General features: G+C 37.6%; 1 protein-coding gene across 1 annotated transcript in view; it reads left to right on the top strand.

Moving 5' to 3' along the window:
- The window catches only part of BRWD3 (bromodomain and WD repeat domain containing 3), a 227,938-nt gene that overhangs the window by 102,467 nt on the left and 113,224 nt on the right, over positions 1–12,247 (top strand). Inside the window, 2 exon segments of the mRNA XM_037821172.1 lie at positions 10,113–10,280; positions 11,920–12,103. Of these exon segments, the coding sequence (XP_037677100.1) occupies positions 10,113–10,280; positions 11,920–12,103 (352 nt within the window).

The raw sequence follows: 12,247 nt of genomic DNA, 5'->3' as shown, positions 1-12,247 counted from the left end.
AAATCAATGATACACCTACTAGAGCTAATAAACAAATTTAGCAAAGTAGCGGGATACAAGATTAACGCACATAAGTCAGTAATGTTTCTATATGCTAGAAATGAACAAACTGAAGAGACACTCAAGAAAAAGATACCATTTTCAATAGCAACTAAAAAATGAAGTACCTAGGAATCAACTTAACCAAAGATGTAAAAGACCTATACAAAGAAAACTACATAACTCTACTAAAAGAAATAGAAGGGGACCTTAAAAGATGGAAAAAAATTCCATGTTCATGGATAGGAAGGCTAAATGTCATTAAGATGTCAATTCTACCCAAACTCATCTACAGATTCAATGCAATCCCAATCAAAATTCCAACAACCTACTTTGCAGACTTGGAAAAGCTAGTTATCAAATTTATTTGGAAAGGGAAGATGCCTCGAATTGCTAAAGACACTCTAAAAAAGAAAAACGAAGTGGGAGGACTTACACTCCCTGACTTTGAAGCTTATTATAAAGCCACAGTTGCCAAAACAGCATGGTACTGGCACAAAGATAGACATATAGATCAATGGAATCGAATTGAGAATTCAGAGATAGACCCTCAGATCTATGGCCGACTGATCTTTGATAAGGCCCCCAAAGTCACCGAACTGAGCCATAATGGTCTTTTCCAACAAATGGGGCTGGGAGAGTTGGATATCCATATCCAAAAGAATGAAAGAGGACCCCTACCTCACCCCCTACACAAAAGTTAACTCAAAATGGACCAAAGATCTCAATATAAAAGAAAGTACCATAAAACTCCTAGAAGATAATGTAGGAAAACATCTTCAAGACCTTGTATTAGGAGGCCACTTCCTAGACTTTACACCCAAAGCACAAGCAACAAAAGAGAAAATAGATAAATGGGAACTCCTCAAGCTTAGAAGTTTCTGCACCTCAAAGGAATTTCTCAAAAAGGTAAAGAGGCAGCCAACTCAATGGGAAAAAATTTTTGGAAACCAAGTATCTGATAAAAGACTGATATCTTGCATATACAAAGAAATCCTACAACTCAATGACAATAGTACAGACAGCCCAATTATAAAATGGGCAAAAGATATGAAAAGACAGTTCTCTGAAGAGGAAATACAAATGGCCAAGAAACACATGAAAAAATGTTCAGCTTCACTAGCTATTAGAGAGATGCAAATTAAGACTACAATGAGATACCATCTAGCACCAATTAGAATGGCTGCCATTAAACAAACAGGAAACTACAAATGCTGGAGGGGATGTGGAGAAATTGGAACTCTTATTCATTGTTGGTGGGACTGTATAATGGTTCAGCCACTCTGGAAGTCAGTCTGGCAGTTCCTTAAAAAACTAGATATAGAGCTACCATTCGATCCAGCGATTGCACTTCTCGGTATATACCCGGAAGATCGGAAAGCAGTGACACGAACAGATATCTGCACGCCAATGTTCATAGCAGCATTATTCACAATTGCCAAGAGATGGAAACAACCCAAATGTCCTTCAACAGATGAGTGGATAAATAAAATGTGGTATATACACACGATGGAATACTACACGGCAGTAAGAAGGAACGATCTGGTGAAACATATGACAACATGGATGAACCTTGAAGACATAATGCTGAGCGAAATAAGCCAGGCACAAAAAGAGAAATATTATATGGTACCACTAATGTGAACTTTGAAAAATGTAAAACAAATGGTTTATAATGTAGAATGTAGGGGAACTAGCAGTAGAGAGCAATTAAGGAAGGGGGAACAATAATCCAAGAAGAACAGATAAGCTATTTAACGTTCTGGGGATGCCCAGAAATGACTATGGTCTGTTAATTTCTGATGGATGTAGTAGGAACAAGTTCACTGAAATGTTGCTATATTATGTAACTTTCTTGGGGTAAAGTAGGAACATGTTGGAAGTTAAGCAGTTATCTTAGGTTAGTTGTCTTTTTCTTACTCCCTTGTTATGGTCTCTTTGAAATGTTCTTTTATTGTATGTGTGTTTTCTTTTTAACTTTTTTTTTCATACAGTTGATTTAAAAAAGAAGGGAAAGTTAAAAAAAAAGAAAAAAGAAAAAAGACAAACAAGGGAAAAAAAAAAAAGATGTAGTGCCCCCTTGAGGAGCCTGTGGAGAATGCGGGGGTATTCGCCTGCCCCACCTCCATGGTTGCTGGCATGACCACAGACATAGGGGACTGGTGGTTTGATGGGTTGAGCCCTCTACCATAAGTTTTACCCTTGGGAAGATGGTTGCTGCAAAGGAGAGGCTAGGCCTCCCTGTATTTGTGCCTAAGAGTCTCCTCCTGAATGCCTCTTTGTTGCTCAGATGTGGCCCTCTCTCTCTGGCTAAGCCAACTTGAAAGGTGAAATCACTGCCCTCCCCCCTACGTGGGATCAGACACCCAGGGGAGTGAATCTCCCTGGCAACGTGGAATATGACTCCCGGGGAGGAATGTAGACCCGGCATCGTGGGATGGAGAACATCTTCTTGACCAAAAGGGAGATGTGAAAGGAAATGAAATAAGCTTCAGTGGCAGAGAGATTCCAAAACGAGCCGAGAGATGACTCTGGTGGGCACTCTTACGCACACTTTAGACAACCTTTTTTAGGTTCTAAAGAATTGGGGTAGCTGGTGGTGGATACCTGAAACTATTAAACTACAACCCAGAACCCATGAATCTCGAAGACAGTTGTATAATAATGTAGCTTATGAGGGGTGACAATGGGATTGGGAAAGCCATAAGGACCAAACTCCACTTTGTCTAGTTTATGGATGGATGTGTAGAAAAGTAGGGGAAGGAAACAAACAGACAAAGGTACCCAGTGTTCTTTTTTACTTCAATTGTTCTTTTTCACTCTAATTATTATTCTTGTTATTTTTGTGTGTGTGCTAATGAAGGTGTCAGGGATTGATTTAGGTGATGAATGTACAACTATGTAATGGTACTGTAAACAATCGAAAGTACAATTTGTTTTGTATGACTGCGTGGTATGTGAATATATCTCAATAAAATGAAGATTTAAAAAAAAAAAAAAAAAGAATTGGGGTAGCTGGTGGTGGATGCCTGAAACTGTTAAACTGCAGCCCAGAGCCCGTGAGTCTCGTGGACAGTTGTATAAAAATGTGGCTTATGAGGGGTGACAGTGGGATTGGGAATGCCATAAGGACCAAACTCCACTTTGTCTGGTTTATGGATGGATGTGTAGAAAAGTAGGGGAAGGAAGCAAACAGACAAAGGTACCCAGTGTTCTTTTTTACTTCAATTGCCCTTTTTCACTCTAATTATTATTCTTGTTATTTTTGTGTGTGTGCTAATGCAGGTGTCAGGGATTGATTTAGGTGATGAATGTACAGCTATGTAATGGTACTGTAAACAATCGAAAGTACAATTTGTTTTGTATGACTGCGTGGTATGTGAATATACCTCAATTAAATGATGATTAAAAAAAACAAAAACAAAAAAACATCTGAATAAAAAGATCTGTAATTTAGCACACACTTCATTTTTCATAATATCTGATCTCTTGGTTACCCTATCAGATGCCATTAGTCTGACTAGAGGACAAGATGAAAAATGGGTCTAATATATATTTAAGAAAGAAAAAGAGCATAAAAGGCAATACAATTTTTATTCATAAATCACTAAATTTCAGTGTATCACAAAAATTATTTTTTCTATCCATAAAACTACTGAGGTCTTACCAAAACACAATATTTGAAAGACCATTATTTGACTTCTTTCAAAAAGGAAATTCTTGTGCAAGAAAGATGCAAATCATTTTAGATATCTGTGATTGAACTTAGTGAAACCTTGAATCTCTATTCCTGACTTTTAGCTTAGAATTTGCCATGGCTAAAATTAATTGTAACTTCAGTAATTGTTCTTTAAGATGAGAAGACCCTCAGGAATCCCTAATTTGGAGATTTAAGTGTTAAATCAAACATACAAGCTGACATCAAAAATTTTTAAAGTCCTTTTAAAAATGTACTGTTTGGGAATGCAGGGCAAGATGGCAGCATAGAGAGGTGTGGAATTTAGTTAGTTCTCTAGAGCAACTAGTAAATAGCCAGGAACAACTAGTAAATAGTCTGAAACAACAGTTGGAGGACAACCGTGACTGTCCACACATTGTACGCCAGTCTGGAACTGGAGGAATGGCTGAGATCGTAGCATAAAAGCTGTAAGTAAAAACTGCGGGACTGGCACCCCTCCCCGCCATGGCAGGCTAAGCTGCAAAACTTAGCTGTGGGAGAAAGAAGCAGTCCCTGCTGGGAACAAGCTGTGGGTCTTGATTAGTTCACTGGTATCTTATAGAAGAGCTCAAAAACAGAAGGACCTTAGAGCTGCAGATTAGAGAGACATGTTGAAGACAGCCATTGAAATTTGATGCTGACATCTTGGAGAATGCCATTTTGAAATGCAACCTGGGAGCAAGCAGACACCAGCCAGGTGCCTTCCCAGCTAACAGAGATTTTCCAGATGCTAATGGCTTTTCTCCAGAGAAGGTACCCTATCGTTGATGCTTTGCCTTGGACATTTTATGGCCTTAAGACTGTAACTTTGTAACAAATAACCCCCCTTTATAAAAGCCAGTCCATTTCTGGTGTTTTGCAAAATGGCAGCATTAGCGAAATGGAACAGATTTTGGTACAAAGAGTAGGATCCTGCTGAGTTTGCAAATACAAAACAGGTTGGAATGGCTTTTTAAATGGATAAAAGGGAGATTCTGGAAGAATTTTGAGGATCTTGATAGAAAAGGCCTGGATTGCTTGGAAGAGACTGTTTATAGAAATATGGACTCTAAACAGACTTCTGATGAGGCCTTGAAAAGAAATGTTGAATGTATCATTACAAACTGGAAGAAAGGCTATCCTTGCCTTAAAGTGGCAGGGAATTTGGCAAAATTGAGTCCTGTTGTTGGATGGAAGGGAGAATTTGAAAGCAATAAACTCAGCTACTTAGCTGAGGAGATCTCTAAGCTATGAGTGGAGGATGTTGCCTGGCTTTGCTTTGTAGCTTACAGTAAAATGTGACAGGATAGAGATAAGCTGAGAATTGAACTCTTGGGTACAAAGAAACCAGAAACTGATAGTTTAGAAAATTCCCAGCTTCCAGAAAGTGAGACCCCAGAGGCTACAGCCCCATGTGAAGATTTAACAAAACATGGAACCCAGATGCCATTTCGGTATAAGCCAGGATCTGCAATGGAGTTATCCAGAAAGTATTTGTGTAAAGTCTTAATGTCTGATGGTTTTGACCCCTGTAAACTGCATGCCAAGCCTACAGAATTTTTGCAAGATCTGTATAGATGGAGCCACTGCCAGTCTGGACTGCAGGGATGGAAAAGAAACAAATTGAAGGAAAAATTTCTTCAAAGACAGAGCCGTGGAGCTTGAGGTCTGGAGGCAAGAGGTCTTGGGAAGGGAGAGCAGAGAGGCCCACACACATAGATAGAGTGAGTTTGCCCTGGAGGTCAAAGGCAGGCCTTCTGCTTTGATGCTCAGGAAGAGTGCTGCCACCCCAGGCCCAGAGAGCGTGGAGCATATTCTCCAGGGATTGCAGAGAGCCTGGCCACCACCCCAGTGTTTGGAAAGGGGAGAGCCTTTGCCCTGGAGAGGCAGAGTCCGAGTGGCACTTCAATGATTGAAGAGGGAGGGGCCAAGAAAAAGGTGGTATCCCCAGTGTATGGATATGTTGGACCACTCACCCCAGCATTTGGAGAGAAAAGGGCTGCTGCAAAGTCCCTTGGGAAGGGTTGGATTCTCATTCCCTCAAGCCCCAAGGAAATGAGATCATTCTATAAATGACTTTCAGGCTTTGAAATCTAATGAAGTTTACCCTATGGGTTTTAGGAACTGTTTTGGTCTTGTGAACCCTGTTTTCCTTTACCTGGCAGTGGGAATGTTTATCCCATGAATGTCTCTCCTTTGTACACTGGGAGCATATAACTTGTTCTAAGTTTCACAGGTCCACAGCCAGAGGGGTATTATGCCTTAGGACAGACCATGCCTGTAACTGATTTTGATGAGGTCTTGTACTCAACTATTGTTACTGAAATGATTTCAGTTTCTGTGATATTGTGATGAATGAACATTTTTTGTATATGGAAAGATTATGTTTTTCTGGGGTCCAGGGGGTGGACTGTGCCAGTCTGGGTACATTATGTCCCCAAGAAAAAGCCATGATCTTTTAATTGAATCTCATGGGATATTGAGATTACATTGTTTCCATGGAGATGTGACCCACCCAACTGTGAGTGACACCTTTGGTTAAGGTGTGACCTCTGATTCAATTTTTCCATGGAGGTGTGGCCCTGCCCATTTAGTGTGGATTGGTTCACTGGAGTCTTATAAAACAGTTCACAAACAGAAGGATCATTAAAAGCTGGAGAACACTATTTTGAAATGCAGCCTGGGAGCAAGCAGACACCAGCCACATAGCTTCCCAGCTAACAGAGGCTTTCTCCAATGAAGGTACCCTATTGCTGATGCCTTACTTTGGACACTTTATGGCCTTAAGACTGTAATTTTGTAACCAAAATAAATAAATGCCATTTATAAAAGCCAATCCATTTTTGGTGTTTTGCAAAATGGCAGCATTAGCAAACTGGAACACAAGGGAATATAGCTCAACCAAGCTCCAGCTGGGGTTTTAATTAAAAAATGTGGACTGCTGAATACAAGCTACAAGCACAGATAAACCCCTAAAAAGCAGTAAAGTATCCTTAGGTTGCTCCAAATGGAGAGGAAGTGTGGCTTATGGGGAAAATATATGGAGACTTTTGAAGACAGCTGAGCTTAGAATACTGGAAAATAGCTGTCTCCCAAGAAAAGGAGCACAGAGGACCAGGTACTTTCTCTGGCCTACAGACAAAACTGGGGGCCCAGGGACTGACTCTGAAAAGGGGCTTTCTCTCTTTCTCCTTTTTTTCTCTCTCAATCTGAGTGGCTCAGTGGAGAAAGCCTCAGGCATTTTCAGTTCTCAGCAAGCTGACCCACGCAGGGGTGGAGTTAACAGACTCACAGAGACAAAGGAGTAATTCAAATGCAGAATATAACTCCCTAGGGGGTGTATCTTCCCCAAGAGGAGGGAGGTGGGGCCCAGCTCACGTGGCTGCCCTCCATTCACATCTCAGAGCCCATGGCCTGGGGAAAGCAATCGAACCAGAAACACCCTAAGCTTGGCTTCTGATACCCTTGGTCTCTAGCTAGGACAGGGTCTGCTAAGAATTTAAGGGACCATGCTTAACCTGCTGGGAAGGTTAAGATAAGCACAGTATCTAGAGGCTTCATGGGAAAGTCTGTCAATCTTCTAGGGCACACCCTCCGGGAAACCTGATATGAGTACAGCCTCCTCCTGAGATCTGAGCCCATTGTGGCCTAGGAAAATCTGGGGTAATCAAGGAAACCAGATGCCTAGAAAACAGAAAACTACAAATCACACTAGGAAAAAACAAAGATATGGCCCAGTCAAAGGAAAAAACTTTCACTTCAACTGAGATACAAGAATTGAAACAACTAATTAAAGATCTTCAAATAAATATGCTAAATCAATTAAAAAACCAATTCAACAAGTTTAGGGAAGATATGGCAAAAGAGATGAAGGATATAAAGAAAACATTGGGCAAACGTAAGGAAAAACTTGACAGTTTTGAAAAAACAACTGGCAGAACCTATGCAAATGAAAGGCACAACACAAGGGATGAAGAACACAATGGAGACATACAACAGCAGATTTCAAGAGGCAGAAGAAAACATTCAGGAACTGGGAAACAAGACACCTGAAATCCTATATGCAAAAGAACAGATAGGGAAAAGAATGGAAAAGTATGAGCAGCATCTCAGGGAACTGAATGACAAATGAAGTACAGGAATGTATATGTCATAGGTGACCCAGAAGGAGAAGAGGAGGGAAAGGGGGCAGATGTAATAATGGAGGAAATAATCACTGAAAATTTCCCATCTCTTATGAAAGACATAAAACTACAGATCCAAGAAGTGCAGCATACCCCAAAGAGAATAGATTTATATAGACCTACATCAAGACCATTGATAATCAGATTATCAAACATCAAAGACAAAGGGAGAATCCTGAAAGCAGGAAGAGAAAAGCGATTCATCATATACAAGGGAAGCTCAGTAAGACTGTGTGCGGATTTCTCAGTAGAAACCATGGAGGCGAGAAGGCAGTGGGTGTGATATATTTAAGATACTGAAAGAGAAAAACTGCCAACTGAGAATTTGATGTCTGACAAAACTGTCCTTTAAATATGAGGGAGAGTTTAAGATACTGAAAGAGAAAAACTGCCAACCGAGAATTTGATGTCTGACAAAACTGTCCTTTACATATGAGGGAGAGTTTTAAAATATTCTCTGACAAACAGGCAATGAAGGAGTTTGTGAACAAGATACCTGCTTATAAGAAATACTAAAGGGAGCACTATAGGTAGGTAGGAAAAGACAGGAGTGAGAGGTTTGTAGCACAGTTTTAGATGATGGTAGCACAATAATGTAAGTACACTGAACAAAGATGATTGTGAGTATGGTTGAAAGAGGAAGGTTTGGGGTATGTGGGACACCAGTTGGAAAGAGGGAAGATGAAGACTGGGACTGTATCTTAGTGAAACCTAGGGCAGTCAAAGATTGTGATAAAATGTACAAATATGTTTTTACATGGAGGAGAACAAATGAATGTCAGCCTTGCAAGGTGTTAAAAATGGGGTGGTATTGGGGAAAAATGCAACCAATGCAAACTGTGGTCTATAGTTAACAGGAACATTGTGTTACGCTTTCGTTAATGTAACAAAGGCAATACACCAAAGCTAAATTCTTATAAGAGGGTAATATAAGGGAGGGATATGGGATTCTCAGCATTGGTGATGTTTGTCTGACTTTTTTATTGTACTTTATTTTATCTTTTGTTGCTTTTTTAGGTGTCATTGTTTTCTTTCCTTTTCTTTTTCTTTTGTCTTTCTACTTCTTTTTGTCTCCTCCTCTTTCATTGTGGAAGAAATGGAAATATCCTTATATAGATAGTGGTGGTGGTGGTGGTGGTGAATGTGTAACTATGTGATTATACAGAGAACCATTGATTGTTTACTTAGGATGAAATGTATGGTATGTGAATAAAACCATCTTAAAATAAAAACAGGTTGATTGATGAATCTTGAGGACATAATGTTGAGTGAAATAAGTCAGACACAAAAGGCCAAATATTGTATGATCTCACTGATATGAACTAATTATAATATGTAAATTCATAGACATGAAATTTAGGTTACAGGATATAGAATGAGGCTAAGGTATGGGGAGTGGTTGCTTAATATAAGCAGAACATTTAATTAGGTTGAACATAAGCGTTTTGTAATGGACAGAGGTGACGGTAGCACATTATTGTGAGAATAACTAACAGTGCTGAATGGTGTGTGAATGTGGTGGAAAGGGGAAGTTTAGAGTCATGTATGTCACCAGAAGCAAAGTTGGAGATTAAAACACAGGAATGTATAACACAGTGAATCTTGTGATGGGCAATGTCCATGAATAACTGTACAAATATTAGAAATTTCTTTCATGAACAAGATCAAATGTGTGACACTATTAGAAGTTAATATGTATGACACTATATAGAATTTAATAATAAAAGGGATATATGGGGAAAAATGTACCTATTGCAAACTATGTACTACAGTTAGTAATATTTTAATATACTTTCATCAACAGTAACAAATGTACTATACCAATACTATGAGTCAATAATGGATGGGGGAGTTGGGGTATAGGATGATTTGAGTTTTCTTTTTTATTTTTATTTCTTTTCAGGAGTAATAAAACATTCTAAAATTGAAAAAAATTAATTGTGGTTATGAATGCACAGCTATATAATTGTACCATGAACAATGGATTATACACTTTGGATGTTTTTATGGTATGTCAATAATCTCAATAAAATTGAATTTAAAAATGTATTGTTTGATACATAATTTATTTTAATTTATTCCTGTTCCTTATTATTTGTCTAGAAATTAGTAGACAAGTTTGTTTTTACTGTACTTTGGGTATAGTGTGGTATGCTTAATTTTATTGCTTTGTATTTTTGGTTTCATTTAACGTGATGGTGAAGTGGTAGAACAGGTCATTGGGCAGCAGACTAATGACCAAGATGAGAGTATTCTTGATGGAATAATCAGAGAGCTACAAAGAGAACAAGATCTGAGACTAATGAATGAAGGAGATATTCCACATTTTTCATTTAATAGGTCATATTCTGTTAATGGTGGTAAGTGTTTATATATTTGTAAAAGGTATAATGAATGTACTATAATCATTTTACTTGTATCGATTCATTACATGTGAAGAATGTTTTATGTTTTTAAGTAAGAATAACAGGAAACCAAACTATAAAATTTTCAAAATTAAAATCATCTTAAGTTTATAAATGACTACCAAAATTACCCTCCATTGCTGAGAAGAAAGCAGCCTTTCACCCTCCTCTCTTGAGTTTACAAAAATACATTGGAAGACAAAAAGCATTCTTGGGAAATGCAGAGGTTACTTATCAGTTGACTTTCTCAACAGTTTGATCTTGGTTTGATCTTAATACCAGTAGAAATAATTGTATAATCAATTGTTCTATCTTAAAATGAGTACTCTATAATCTATTGTATTTCTTCTTTTATGTTATATTGAATGCACCTATGCAGCTGACTTTTATTTAAATTATAGTGTTCATCATTTTTACTTTTATTAAGAGTTATTAGTTCTAGTTCAAAATGCAGTCCATTTATGGGAATTTGGGTATTTTTGTTTCTTCTTACATTTAAATCTGGGGGTCATTTATTTGGGAAATCTGGCATTTTGATTCTACAGAAATGAATATGGCATTTTTAAAATTCAAGTTGATTGTACAGAAATGAATAAGGCATTTTTAAAATTCAAGTTGTTTCATTAGGATAAATTTCAAACTTAGAATTGTCCTTATTTGCAAACTTTAACATTTGATGTAAAATCAACTCCAGATAATCCATAGCAACAGTATCCCATACAAGTAAAATTAAAATTAAAATTAAAATGGTTCTTCATTCAGTTGGAGAACCTAACTTAGACAAGCTTTCCTGAACCTGGAACAAAGTGAAAAGTGGCCTCATTATTCTATATTCAGGTCCTTTGTTCCTAAGATATAAAATCTTCTTAGAACCCTGATTTAGAAATCCATTAATGAAGTCAGCATTCAGCTGTGCCTTCAATACTGGGTTTCTGTGGATAGATTTGAAATGCTATTAGTCAAAGGGACCCCTTTGACTTCTGTCTGCAATATTCATTTCCGTTTTTCTTAAGTTTCTATTTTTGTTTTATTTGCAAATATAAGAAAAATAATTAAGAAGGATCTTCCTGGAGGATTAAAATGAGTGGTAAAAATTATGTTCCTTATTATATTTCATTGTTCACAAATCTTGAAAATGAAATTTTGATACTTAAAATTTTTTGTTTATAATTTTTCTCAACTGTTTTTGAGAAGTTTTATTTCTTTAAGCTTTATTCAGAAACCTGTTAATGGAGTAGATGAAGAGAGAATTTAGATTAAAAAGCTCCTTCCTGATTGACTTACTGAAATCTAGTACTAGTAAATAGTAAACATTGTGAATCTCCCGCATCAGGTTAAATACACTTTTTGTATTCTTTGAGAATTTAGTAGATGACAGATGTGAAAGCACTTTGAAAATGTTTTAAGAACTATGGAAAGTTTAAATATTTATCAAGTGACTGCTTTATTCATAACACTATAAAAAACATAAGGGGGTGCAAAAATGTAAAACAAAGAAATATTAATTTTGTCCAGCAGTACTATCTTTCAATCTGATATGGAAAAGTTTGATGCCTTTGCTCAGAAGGTGGTCCCTTTCTCTGTTTTTATATAGCTCTGAGAAGTCCAAATATGGACACATCTTCTTCCCCAAATATTGGACTCCGACGTAGTGGTCAAATTGAAGGTGTCCAACAAATGCATAACAATGCTCCTCGGAGCCAGATGGCTACTGAACGAGACCTCGTGGCATGGAGCAGAAGGGTGGTGGTCAATGAACTAAATAATTGGGTTAGTAGGTGAGTCAATAAAGTAACATTCATAAGAAAATTTAAAGCTTTATTGTTTAGTAAGTAAATCAAAATGTACTGTTTAAGCCTCATTGAGTGAGTTATTTCTTTAGATAGGTTGTACATTAGTATCTCCACATTATTCTGATTAGC

The sequence above is a fragment of the Choloepus didactylus genome, chromosome X, assembly GCF_015220235.1.
Source record: "Choloepus didactylus isolate mChoDid1 chromosome X, mChoDid1.pri, whole genome shotgun sequence".
Taxonomy (NCBI): domain Eukaryota; kingdom Metazoa; phylum Chordata; class Mammalia; order Pilosa; family Megalonychidae; genus Choloepus; species Choloepus didactylus.
The sequence above is the reverse complement of the archived record's forward strand: the minus strand, read 5'-3'. Positions and strand labels throughout refer to the sequence as shown.